The sequence below is a fragment of the Hemitrygon akajei genome, chromosome 29, assembly GCF_048418815.1.
Source record: "Hemitrygon akajei chromosome 29, sHemAka1.3, whole genome shotgun sequence".
In the NCBI taxonomy this organism is placed as follows: domain Eukaryota; kingdom Metazoa; phylum Chordata; class Chondrichthyes; order Myliobatiformes; family Dasyatidae; genus Hemitrygon; species Hemitrygon akajei.
Window position 1 is genome coordinate 5,126,644 of NC_133152.1, and position 14,114 is coordinate 5,140,757.

Consider the following 14,114-nt stretch of genomic DNA (forward strand, 5'->3'; position numbering starts at 1 on the left):
CGGCAGGTGATAAGAGTGGGCTCCCTCACCTCCTGCCCTCTTACTGTCACACAGGAGCCCCTCAGGGCTGTGTCTTAAGCCCCTCCTTTACTCCCCATATACCCATGACTGTGTCGCCACCCACAGCTCTAATCTGCTAATTAAATTTGCCAATAACACTACATTGATTGGCCTAATCTCAAATAATAACGAAGTAGCCTGCAGGGAAGAAGTCATCACTCTGACACAGTGGTGTCAAGAAAACAAGCTCTCCCTCAACGTCGCTAAAACAAAGGAGCTGGTTGTGGATTACAGTAGGAATGGAGACAGACTAACCCCTATTGACTTCAATGGGTCTGGGGTTGAGAGGGTAAATAGCTTCAGGTTCCTCGGCATCCACATTACCGAGGACTTCACGTGGTCTACACACCAGCTGTGTGGTGAAAAAGGCACAACAGTGCCTCTGTTACCTCAGACGGTTGAGGAAGTTTGGTATGGGCCCCCAAATCCTAAGAACTTTCTACAGGGGCACAATTGAGTGCATCTATAGTTGTGAACTTCCCATGATTCAGGACATTTACAAAGAAAGCTGTGAGAAAAGGGCCTGAAGATCATTGGGGACCCGAGTTACCCCACCCACAATCTATTCTAGCTGCTACCATCTGGGAAACGGTACCGCAGCATAAAAGCCAGGACCAACAGGCTCCGGGACAGCTTCTTCCACAAGGCCGTCAAACTGATTAACTCACACTGATCTGAGTGTATTTCTATGTTATTGACTGTTCTATTTATTATAAATTACTATGATGGCTCATTGCACATTTAGATGGAGACGTAACATGAAGATTTTTACTCATGTATGTGAAAGATATAAGAAATAAAGTCAATTCAGTTCAATAAAGGTGAATGGGACCTAACTGAGAGTTAAGATACTGAAAACAAAGTCAGGGGTTAAGAGGATGTAAGGTGAGGCTAACCAAGCAAGCATTTGAAAAGTAATTTCATGATAATATATACAGGCAAATTGGATGGAGAGCCCATTTCTCTGCTGTATGATGTGGCTGGGGCTTTCAAAAGCAGGAAAGGCCTTTATTACAGAAGTAGTCAATCTGTAATAGCAGGAGAGCAGACTGCTCAAGCCCTGAACCCTGCTGCACCATTTATTGAGACGGTGTGATTGTAATCTTAATTTTGCATTCTGGTCTCTGTATGGTAAACTTTCACCTCTTATTTATCAAGTAGCTCTCAACTTCTTGCTGTAAAAATATTTAAAGGCACAGCTTCTGCAGATATTTGAGAGCTTCAAAAACGCAATTATTTTAGAGTAAAAAAAAATAGCGTCATCACAAACTTAAATGAGTGAACCCTTATTTTTCAACAGTGATCCCCTGGTTCTAAATTCTCTCTATATTTCCACCCTGTCAAGATTTCTCAGGGCAATATATATTTCAATCAAATCGGCTTCTACTCTGAAATATTGCAGATATGTCTAGGCTGTTCATCCATTCTTCACTAAACAATATTTAATTTGTAAAAATACTGCTATATTACAATCTTTAAATAATTTTTTAATATACTTAAGAGATGTGGCTTCTTCAACTCTTCAGTTTGCATTCAATTGCCCCTTTTTAATAAATGGTAACTTTTTTTAGCTTTCCTAATTACTTACTGCACTCGCATAAGTCTTCCTCGGTAGGATTCCCAGGACTCTCTTCATTTCCCCTTTAAATGTTTGTTTTCTGACTAAGTGTACAATTTCACTTTTCTCCGCATTATACTCCATTTGCCAGATCCCTATCTACTTGCATAACCTATCTATATCTCTTTGTAGCCTTCGGCACTTATTTCTTTACCTATCTTTGTATTATTAGTAAACTTACCAGTCAGTCTTTTGGTTTGTTCAAGTCATTTTATATAAACTGTAAGGCTCTGACTAGATGTCTCTAGGCTCAGATCCGTTGATAACCATGAAGATATTAGCTGCTGAGAACTGTGGACAGTGGTGGCTTTAGTCTGTTTCATTGCAGAATGTTTTTGTCCATCTGACAATAAATAAGACAAATAAGAAGTGAAAGTGAATTAGAGTTAGTGACATCATCTCTGTCATCCAGTGATGCCACTAAGTGAGCTGTACATCATCAATCTAAAAGGTGACAGGTGATTAGCTAATTTTTGACTTTGACTACTTTTCCCATCTGCATTTGAAATTCAGGAAATTAGGAAAAATTCGGTTGTTTTAACAGTCCAGCATTAACACTTCATTATTCTTTCATCTTAGGAAACCCCTGTGTAAAGTCTATCTGGTGATGAAATAAATACAGATTTGGTTTCAAGTGGTGCCTCAGTAGTCATGGCCAAAAGTAGACAGTCATAAAGATCTGTTTGAATTTTGCTTTTTTAAAACATGCTTTACAGAATTCATTTCTGGAGGTCATGGTGATGGAATAGAGACAGCTTATGAGTAAGCACATGCTTTTGATGAAATACTAAGTGTGTGGAAATTGTCTGATGAAGCATGACATTAAAAGGGTAGAAGCACAATGTATTTTTCCCCAGTCTTCCTTCAGATTTGCATTATTGCTATTGGAAACATCTACATCAGATTAGACAGATGATCTCTTGTTTCAGTCGTTTTGAGTATTGTGTATTTTGCAGATTTTGTGTGAATCCATCAGCAAAGCAAGGCTTTCCTTTTAAAAATGTGTGCTTTATTATTGTAATTACATGGAGATTGTACGCTGACAAGTAAAATCAATAATGCTGAAGCAACTTGCATAAGAGGTAAAAACAATATGCTGTAAGACTGATTTAACTGTTCAACTATTAATCTACAATAATGTCAAATTGAGATGCTGTCTCTTCAACTTAGTGTCTTTTAAGCAACTTCTTTAACACAGAGTGTGCAGGTTATTTCTAAAATGAGAATGTGCTACTTTCTTCATGTGGACAGCTAACTTCTGCAGCTGAGGTATATTTACTTATCTTTGCAGATATTGAAGACCCATATGACTGTCAAAAATGCCGGATGAGTTTTCCGTCTCTAGAAGACCACAAGAACCACATCCAGAAAATCCATCCTCCTGAGTACAATCCCTGCGATGTTTGTGGCAAGAATTTTAGTGCACCATCGCTTCTGGAAAGACACATGGTCACACATGTAGGTGGAAAACCATATAACTGTGAAATTTGTGACAAGGCTTATCAGGTAAGAGTGTTGGATGCAAGTTCTCAAAACCAGACATTGAGCTGTGTTCCAAACTAATGTACTTGTATATTGTTTTACAACAGTGGCCGTGAAGTTACTATAGATAATATATATTTAAAATGAATTGGGTTATGTTTGACAATGTAAAATTGCTTTGTTCCACGTTTCTCTTACTTAGTCCAAATTGCTTTCATCAGTTGCCCTCAGATTAAGATATTAAAATAGCTGTCATAAAATGCAAAATGTACAGTGGCATGCAAAAGTTTGGGCACCCCTGGTCAAAATTTCTGTTACTGTGAATAGTTAAGTGAGTAGAAGATGAACTGATCTCCAAAAGTCATAAACTTAAAGATGAAACATTCTTTTCAACATTTTAAGCAAGATTAGTGTATTATTTTTGTTTTGTACACTTTTAAAGTGGGGGGAAAAGGAAAGGAGCACCATGCAAAGTTTGGGCAACCCAAGAGATTTGGGCTCTCAGATACCTTTTACCAAGGTCTCAGACCTTAATCAGCTTGTTAGGGCTATGGGTTGTTCACAGTCATCGTTAGGAAAGGCCAGGTGTTGTAAATTTCAAAGCTTTATAAATACCCTGACTCTGCAAACCTTGACCCAACAATCAGCAGCCATGGGCTCCTCTAAGCAGCTGCTTAGCACTCTGAAAATTAAAATAACTGATGTCCACAAAGCAGGAGAAGGCTATAAGAAGATAGCAAAGCGTTTTCAGATAGCCGTTTCCTCAGTTCATAATGTAATAAAGAAATGGCAGTTAACAGGAACGGAGGAAGTCAAGTTGAAGTCTGGAAGACCAAGAAAACTTTCCGAGAGAATTGCTCGTAGGATTGCTAAAAAGGCAAATCAATACCCCCATTTGACTGCAAAAGACCTTCAGGAAGATTTAGCAGACCCTGGAGTGGTGGTGCACTGTTCTACTGTGCAGCGACACCTGCACAAATATGACCTTCATGGCAGAGTCATCAGAAGAAAACCTTTCCTGCGTCCTCACCACAAAATTCAGCATCAGAAGTTTGCAAAGGAACATCTAAACAAGCCTGATACATTGATGAAGTTAAAATAGAACTTTTTGGCTGCAATGAGTAAAGGTATGTTTGGAGAAAAAAGGGTGCAAAATTTCATGAAAAGAGCACCTTTCCAACTGTTGAGCACAGGAATGGATCGATCATGCTTTGGGCTTGAGTTTCAGCCAGTGGCACGGGGAACATTTCACTGGTAGAGGGAAAAAGTGAATTCAATTAAATACCGGCAAATTCTGGAAACAAATATCACACCATCTGTACAGAAGCTGGATGGCTTCTCCAACAGGATAATGATCCTAAACACACCTCAAAATCCACAATGGACTACCTCAAGAGGCGCAAGCTGAAGGTTTTGCCATGGCCCTCACAGTCTCCCGACCTAAACTTCATCCAAAATCTGTGGATGGACCTCAAAAGAGCTGTGCATGCAAGGCGACCCAAGAATCTCACAGAACTAGAAGCCTTTTGCAAGGAAGAATGGGCGAAAATCCCCCAAACAAGAATTGAAAGACTCTTAGCTGGCTATAGAAAGTGTTTACAAGCTGTGATACTTGCCAAAAGTGGGTGTTACTAAGTACTGACCATGCAGGGTGCCCAAACTTTTGCTTCGGGCCCTTTTTGTTATTTTGAAACTGTAAAAGAAGGAAATAAAAAAGTAACCTTGCTTAAAATATTAAGATAGATAGATAGATACTTTATTCATCCCCATGGGGAAATTCAACATTTTTTCCAATGTCCCATACACTTATTGTAGCAAAACTAATTACATACAATACTTAACTCAGTAAAAATATGATATGCATTTAAAATCACCCTCTCAAAAAGCATTAATAATAGCTTTTAAAAAGTTCTTAAGTAGTTTACTTAAATACATTGAGTCCTAACCCCGGCGCTTTAACATATCTTACTCCTGGCGGTTGAATTGTAAAGCTGAATGGCATTGGTGAGTATTGATCTCTTCATCCTGTCTGAGGAGCATTGCATCGATAGCAACCTGTCGCTGAAACTGCTTCTCTGTCTCTGGATGGTGCTATGTAGAGGATGTTCAGGGTTTTCCATAATAGACCGTAGCCTACTCAGCGCCCTTCGCTCTGCTACCGATGTTATACTCTCCAGTACTTTGCCCACGACAGAGCCCGCCTTCCTTACCAGCTTATTAAGACGTGAGGCGTCCCTCTTCTTAATGCTGCCTCCCCAACACGCCACCACAAAGAAGAGGGCGCTCTCCACAACTGACCTATAGAACATCTTCAGCATCTCACTACAAACATTGAATGACGCCAACCTTCTAAGGAAGTACAGTCGACTCTGTGCCTTCCTGCACAAGGCATCTGTGTTGGCAGTCCAGTCTAGCTTCTCATCTAACTGTACTCCCAGATACTTGTAGGTCTTGATGTGTACAGGGTGAACAGGACCGGAGAGAGCACGGTCCCCTGCGGCGCTCCTGTGCTGCTGACCACCGTGTCAGACCTACAGTCTCCCAACCGCACATACTGAGGTCTACCTGTCAAGTAGTCCACTATCCAATCCACCATGTGAGAGTCTACTCCCATCTCCGTTAGTTTGTGCCTTAAGATCTTGTGATCTTAATGAAAAGTGTCATCTTTAACTTTATGCCTTTTAGAAATCTGGTCATCTTTGACTCGCTTAGCTATTCACAGTAACAGAAATTTTGACCGGGGTGCCCAAACTTTTGCATGCCACTGTATATAAAACCAAAATGTACAATTGGAGATCTGATCTGTCAGTTCTTTAAAAGCATAATTTTGAAGAAATATAATGTATGAAAATGAACTCTTGATAATTTTATAATTTATTTTTAAATAAAACTTAAGCTATTTGAGTTAGCAAGGCATCAGTTATGATTTTTACATTGAATTGTTCATTATTATTTGATTGGTGGTTTGCTTTGATGAAAGGGCAAAAATCAAATTAGTTTCCATTTTGGTCTTCCTGTTTCCATGACTACTGATGACTTGTGTGCTTCGAAAATGAAGGAAGGTCTTGCAGCTGAGGTAACACAGATGTGCTTTGCGCCAGCTCTCATTTGCTCTCATTGGAAGGTGAACAAGCAGACTGGAAGTGCAGTAAATAATAAAATAATTGTTATATGGTTATATAATATCCGTACAAAATAGCCGGTTTTCAGAAGTTCATGTAATTGAAATACTTGGGGTAAAGAAACAAGGCAGTTAGAATTAAAACCAGGGCTTTGTTTAAATTGAAGTTGGAAGAGCGGCTGATTGTGCAGAATTTAAGATGGCAGTTCTGTGATGGCATGCCCATGCTAATCTTTGACATACATATAATAAGTGCTTCCTATGATTTTTCATCTAGCAATTGTCTGGACTGTGGTATCACAATCGAACTCGCCACCCGGATGTCTTCGCAGCACAAAACCACCGCTCTCCAAAGTTTGCCACTCTGACTTGCTCTGCATGTGAGAAATCTTTTGCCAGTATAACAGCTCTGAACAAACATATGAAGTCTGACCATTCAGGTAACTTCTGCTGGTTGCTGAAGAGGCTCTAGATATAATTCATAAAATAGAGTTATGGCATGGATTGAAACAAGGGGAAAGAATGTTTGATCTTAGTTTAGTGATGACTTGGGAATAATGTCTCATAAGCAGATCAGAACACACCAGATTAAGATGCAGCAAAATCATTCATGATTTTTGTTGAAACACAGTTGTATGTGGATTCCCCCCAGCTCATAAAAGTTGAGATGTCTTGATACAATTAAACAGGGTCCTGGTGGATGCACACTTGGTTGTCTCTGACCTCGAATGTTAACTCTTTGTCTTTTGCACATCCAGTATGCACTGTTTCCAGCACTTTTGGTTGTATTTCAGATTTCCAACTTCTCCAGTATTTTGATTTTCACCATTCTGGAATATTATGCACAGGTCTGGTCTCCCTTTCCAGGGAATGATGTAATTGTAATAAAGGTTCATAGGATGGCACTTTGTTGCATGAAGGATGATTAAACACAATGGACCTGGGCTCTTGTGTTCAGAAAAATGAGTGATGATCTCATCAACTAACAACCAAGTGTAAATGTAAAAAGATTCAGGGAAGAAATGAGAAGAAATGTTTTCACTTAGCTAATGGTGAATCTTTGAAATGCAGCAAGTAATCTTCAATTTTCCCTTTTCAATATCCACAGACCCAGCCACTCCTTCCAGTTGAAGAAGCAATTCACCTGTACTACTTGTATTCAGTGCTCACAATAGGGTCTTCCCCTGTTTTGGAGAAACCAAATGTATGTTATGTAACTATTTTGCAGGGTTCCTGTTGCTTTAATTCATTTTCCTCCTACTATAACCTCTCTTTGCCTTTTATATTGTTCTGGAACTGTATACATAGCATCACGATTTGCACCTCTGCATTAAGCAGCTTTTGGGACTGAACATCGAATTAAACAAGTTTTAGATTGTTGGCCTTTCCAAAAATTATCTAGTTATTTGTAAAGATCATTAGTTTTGTTTTAAGAGATAATTTAAGACATTAAAGCAGAATTAAGGACATATGACCCACTATTCCTTCATGCTCCACTATTCCATCATAGTCTGCTCCACTATTCCATCATGGCTAACTTATTATCCCTCTCAACCCTATGCTCCTGCCTTCTTCCCATAACCTTTGACACCCTGACTGTCAAGAGAGCATCAACCTCTGTTTTAAAGATATCCAATGACTTGACCTCCACAGCTGTCTGTGACTAAAGAATTTCCTCTTCATCTCTGTTCTAAATGGAGGTCCCTCTGTTCTGAGGCTGCAACCTCTGTTCCTAGACTCCCCTGCTATAGGAAACATCCTCTCCCCCACTATAGGAAATATACTCTGAGAAATACCATATAAAGCCTCAGCATCACATCCTTGCTTTTATATTCCAGTTCTCTTGAAATGAATGCTAATATTGCATTTGCCTTCTTTACCACTGACTCAACCTGCAAGTTAACCATTAGGGAATTTTACTTGAGTGCTCCCAAGTCTTTTTGCACCTCTGAGTTCATCTGCAAACTCTGTTTCCTCAACACTACCTGCCCCTCCACCTATCTTCATATTATCTGCAGACTTAGCCATAGAGCCATCAATTCTGTCAGCCAAATCATTGACTTATACCATGAAAAGAAATGGTCCCAACACCACTAGTCACTGGCAGCCAATCAGAAAAGGCCCCCTTCACCACATCTCCACCTCCTGCCAAAAATACCAGGGATTCTTAATCTTGTTAAGCAGCCTCATGTGCGGCACCTTGTTAAAGGCCTTCTGAAAATCCAAGTAAACAACATCCACTGACTCTCCTTTGTCTATCGTACTTGATACTTTTTCAAAGAATTCCAACAATTTGTCAGGCAAGGCTTCTTTAAAGAAACATTGCTGACTTTGTCCTGTTTTACCATGTGCCTTCAAGTATCCTGAAACCTCATCCTGCATATAATGGACTCCAACGTCTTCTGAACCACTGAAGTCAGACTAGCTGGCTGATAATTTCCTTTCTTCTGCCTCTCTCCCTTCATGAAGAGTGGAGTGATATTTGTAATTTTCTGGTCCTCTGGATCCATTCCAGAATCTAGAGATTCTTCAAGGATCATTACTATTGCCTCCACAATCTCTTCAGCTACCTCCTTCACACTTCTGGGATGTAACCCATCTGGTCCAGGTGACTTAGCTACCTTTAGACCTTTCAGCTTCCCAAGCAGATTCTGTCTAGTAATAGTGTAGCCCCCGGTAAGCCTCAGGCTCACTCATCTCGCTTCCGTCTAGGGGGAGCAGCCTTCGGCCCCACCAAACTGGGTAATCAGCTTGTGTAGAGGCTGTGTGATATCCGCACCAAGCCCAATAACAGACAGTACACCATATGCAATTAAATGATTACACTTTATAAATCTTACTGGAACTATGTACTTAATAGAGATACAATATAAAAGGAAAAGTAAAAGGCGCCAAACTTATCAAAGTTCAACCACTTCGTGCACAACCGTTGGAGCTCAGTTAACGAAGTCTTCTTGCCACCATTCGATCCCCTCCGACCTCCTCGACCTACCGCCTGGGATCAACAATGGTGGTCGACCAGACGCTCCACACAAATCTGTCCTCGTGTCCTCTCCTCGCCGAAAACCCTGGGCCTCGGACCCCCACGGGGCTGTTCCGTTGCCCAGCTTACAACATCGCGCCTTCTCCCTCTAACCCCCTCGCGCCGTCTCCTCCAAAGCCCCGCGCAACGCTAGCTTACAGACCCACAAGAAAGAATAACCTCTATCCCATTGGTTAACAAACGAATACAATTCTCATTACCAGTAATTATAACCCAAACAAGCTGCGAGAGAAAGCACTCTCTCACCAGTTAGCATAACAATCAGAATCAGACTTTAATCGCCAAGTACCTATGCACATACAAGGAATTTACTTCCAGCAGATGTTGTCTCTCTGCTCATAACAATAGTAATGATAAATATAAATGAAAATATAAATTGTACATACAGGTAGTAAACAAAGGAGCATTTTTACTTTTAACAAACAAAGAAGCCATTTTGATTACCATACACAGTAACATTATATAAAAGAAACCCCTTACAATAGCAACTACTCTCACTTCTTCCCCTTGCACTTTTGAATTTCTGGCATACTGCTAGTGTCATTACACAGTGAAGGCTGAAGCAAAATACATATTAAGTTTGTCTGCCATTTCTTTGTCCCCCATTACTACCTCTTGAGTGTCTTTTTCCAGCAGTCTGATATCTGCTGCGTCTTTAACTCTAAAGAAACATTTGGTATCCTCTTTGGTATTGTTAGCTAGCTTTCTTATTTTCTTTTTATAGCTTTTTTAGTTGCCTTCTATTGGTTTTTAAACAATTCACAATCCTCTAACTTCTTAGTCTCTCTTGGTCTCCACCCGTTACAGAAGTTCCCTTTGTTTTCACTCCTCGTTGTTCTCTGCCACTTGACATATGTTTGATTTCTCGCTTTTCCTAGTTCTGATAAAGATCTCAGCTCCCAGGTGAAATGTTAACTCTGCTTCTTTCTCCACAGATGCAGCATAGCTTCCTGACTATTTCCTGCATTCTTCATACTGTACTGTATTTCTCATTGAGAAGTGGTGCATAGTGGGTCATAACTTCCATTTGCTAGCCCATATTTGCATCATTAAATTGGGAATGCAGAATTCATCAAAGTTGACTATTATCAGTTCTAATGCTGTTCTCCTTTTCTGATATTGTAATATTGCTATATTATATGTCCTCTCTTTTCCTTTTATGCTTGTCAGCCACGATTGCATCATCTTCCCTTTAGAATACATTTTGATCTTTGGGATGTATCTATTTTGCACCTTCAGAATTGCCCCCGGAAATTCCAGCCAGTGTTGTTCTGCCATCATCCCTGTCAGTGTCCTCTTCCAATGCGCTTTGGCCTGCTCCTTTCTCATGTCTTTGTAATTTTGTTTACTATACATCTGATTTTATCTTCTCTCTCTCTTGAACTGCATGTTGAAATTTATCATATGATTATCACTATCTCCTAAAGGTTCCTTTACCTTAGGCTCCTTAATCAAATCTTGTTTATTACAGAACAACCAATCCAGAATTGTCATTTCCCCATATAAGCTGAACCAAAGCTGCTCTAAAAAGCCATCTTGTAGGCATTCTACAGGTTCCCTCTTTTGGAATCCAGCACCAACCTGATTTTCCAACTTTTGCTGCATATTGAAATCCCCCATGACTATCAGAACATTGCCCTTTTAACATGACTTTTCTATTTTCTGTTATAGTTTGCATCCCACATCCTGTCTACCTGTATATAACTCCCATTGGGGTCTATTTGCCCTTATTTTCTTAACTCTACTCACAAAGATTCTACATTATTCTGATCCTATGACACCTCTTTTCAAGGATTTGATTTCATTTTTACCAATAGAGCTACCTGCCTGTTCTTTCGATAGAATGTGTATCCTTGGATATTAAGTTCCCAACTATGATCTTTCAGCCACAACTCAATGATGCCCACCTGTTACTTTTCAATATCTTACTACGCTACAAGATCTACCCTATTCTGCATATTGCATCAGTCAAATATAAGACCTTCAGCCCTCTATTTGTCACCCATTTCAATTTTGCCCCCCCATATTGCTTTTTAACTCATCCCACTGAATGCAATTTTGCCTTATCTTCTGTTTCTCTTTCCTCACAATTTTGCATCACTGCATCTACTTGTATACCAACTCCCCTATCTTCAGCCCTATCACTCCGGTTCCTAATCTCATACCAAATTAAGTTAAACCCTCCCAAACAGTTCCAGCAAACTTTTGTTGTAGTTTCCAGTATCTATAGTGTTTTATATTTCATTGATTATCTTTTTTTCATCATTTTGTATTTGCATCTCCTCCAGACATATGGTATCAGTTGTGATTAATAAGTCAGCTGGCGGCTCCACGGCCACTTGGTTTAATCAGTCTCTCTTGGTCTCCACCCGTTACAGAAATTCCCCTTTGTTTTATATATTAATGATTCAGACGAGGGAATTAAATGCAGCATCTCCAAGTTTGCAGATGACATGAAGCTGGGCGGCGGTGTTAGCTGTGAGGAGGGTGCAGGGTGACTGGATAGGTTAGGTGAGTGGGCAAATTCATGGCAGATGCAATTTAATGTGGATAAATGTGAGGTTATCCAGTTTGGTTGCAAGAACAGGAAAGCAGATTATTATCTGAACGGTGGCCGATTAGGAAAAGGGGAGGTGCAACGAGACCTGGGTGTCATTGTACACCAGTCATTGAAGGTGGGCATGCCAGTACAGCAGGTGGTGAAAAAGGCAAATGGTATTTTGGCATTCATAGCAAAAGGATTTGAGTACAGGAGCAAGGAGGTTCTACTGCAGTTGTACAAGGCCTTGGTGAGACCGCACCTAGAGTATTGTGTGCAGTTTTGATTCCCTAATCTGAGGAAAGACATTCTTGCCATAGAGGGAGTACAAAAAAGGTTCACCAGATTGATTCCTGGGATGGCAGGACTTTCATATGAAGAAAGACTGGATTGACTAGGCTTATACTCGCTGGAATTTAGGAGATTGAGGGGGGACCTTATTGAAACGTATAAAATTCTAAAGGGATTGGACAGGCTAGATGCAGGAAGATTATTTCCGATGTTGGGGAAGTCCAGAACGAGGGGTCACAGTTAAGGATAAAGGGGAAGCCTTTTAGGACCGAGATGAGGAAAAACTTCTTCACACAGAGAGTGGTGAATCTGTGGAATTCTCTGCCACAGGAAACAGTTGAGGCCGGTTCATTGGCTATATTTAAGAGGAAGTTAGATATGGCCCTTGTGGCTAAAGGGATCAGGGGGTATGGAGAGAAAGCAGGTACAGGGTTCTGAGTTGGATGATCAGCCATGATCATACTGAATGGCGGTGCAGGCTTGATGGGCCGAATGGCCTACTCCTGCACCTATTTTCTATGTTTCACTCCTCGTTATTCTCTGCCACTTGACATATGTTTGATTTCTCGCTTTTCCTAGTTCTGATAAAGATCTCAGGTCCCAGATGAAATGTTAACTCTGTTTCTTTCTCCACAGATGCAGCATAGCTTCCTGACTATTTCCTGCATTCTTCATACTGTGCTGTATTTCTCATTGAGAAGTGGGGCATAGTGGTTCTTAATTTCCATTTGCTAGCCCACATTTGCATCATTAAATTGGGTTTAATGCAGAATTCATCGAAGTTGACTATTATCAGTTCTAAGAATAATAATTGAGAGGGTTAACGTATGAGGAACATTTGACTGCTCTTGGAGTTTAGAAGAATGAGGGGGGACCTCAGAAACATTTTGAATGTTGAAAGGCATGGACAGAGTGGATGTGGCAAAGTTGTTTCCCATGGTGGGGGAGTCTAGTACGAGAGGACATGACTTGAGGATTGCAGGGAGCCCATTCAGAACAGAGATGTGAAATTTTTTTTTAGCCAGAGGGTGATGATTCTATGGAATTTGTTGCCATGGGTGGCAGTGGAGTCCAAGTCATTGGGTGTATTTAAGACAGAGATTGATAGGTATCTGAGTAGTCAGGGCATCAAAGGTTATGATGAGAAGGCGGGGGAATGGGACTAAAAGGGAGATTGGATCAGCTCATGATGAAATGGCGGAGCAGCTCGATGGGCCGAATGGCCGACTTCTGCTCCTTTGTCTTATGGTCTAATGCTGTTCTTCTTTTCTGATATTGTAATATTGCACATTAATTTCTCAGATATTAGGATGTTGGAGTGTGAAGAATGCAAAGAGACCTTTGCTTCACAAGCATTGTTGCACGTACATACAAAGTCCAAGCATTCAGGTATGTAAATCTGCACCTGGAAACAGTCTGTCCATCTGGATGACCCTAACCATAATCCAGCAGAATGTTCGATATGTGATTGACTTAAACTATCTGTACTTCTGTTCATGTTACTTATAGTAAAAGAACTTTGAAATTTCTGGCTAAATTTTAATACAAGCTATCAGAAAATAAGTTCTTGCCAACAGACAAAATAATATTTTTTCTGATATATCATTGAACATCCATGCAATCTTATTCAGTTGTTTTAATCATTTTATCATTCCCACCACACAATTATCACAGAATGATTATTTCCAAATAGTGTCTCTTGCCATTTAAGTAACAAGCAACATTTATGTCTAAGTTACATGCAGTCGTCATCTCTAACAAGAAGAAATGTAAACTTTTATGTCCTTTAATCAACATGTTGTGTCACTGCTGCCCAGAAGATCTACCACATAAATACTTTGTCTTTAAATCTCACACCTGCCATTTATTTCTTTCCCTTCAAACAGACTCACCCTGTTGAGCCTGTTTAAGATCCTGTCTAATTTCCCCAAAAATCAGCCCTGCTCCAATTAAGGATCCT

At 40.1% G+C, this 14,114-nt stretch overlaps 1 protein-coding gene across 4 annotated transcripts in view; it reads left to right on the forward strand.

Annotated features, from left to right (window-relative positions):
* zbtb40 (zinc finger and BTB domain containing 40) overlaps positions 1–14,114 on the forward strand; it is a 133,572-nt gene that overhangs the window by 93,567 nt on the left and 25,891 nt on the right. For all 4 annotated transcript variants that reach the window (XM_073031656.1, XM_073031659.1, XM_073031657.1 and 1 more), the window contains 3 exons: positions 2,970–3,184; positions 6,559–6,721; positions 13,457–13,543. In XM_073031656.1, the coding sequence (XP_072887757.1) occupies positions 2,970–3,184; positions 6,559–6,721; positions 13,457–13,543 (465 nt within the window). The remainder of the gene's footprint in view (positions 1–2,969; positions 3,185–6,558; positions 6,722–13,456; positions 13,544–14,114) is intronic.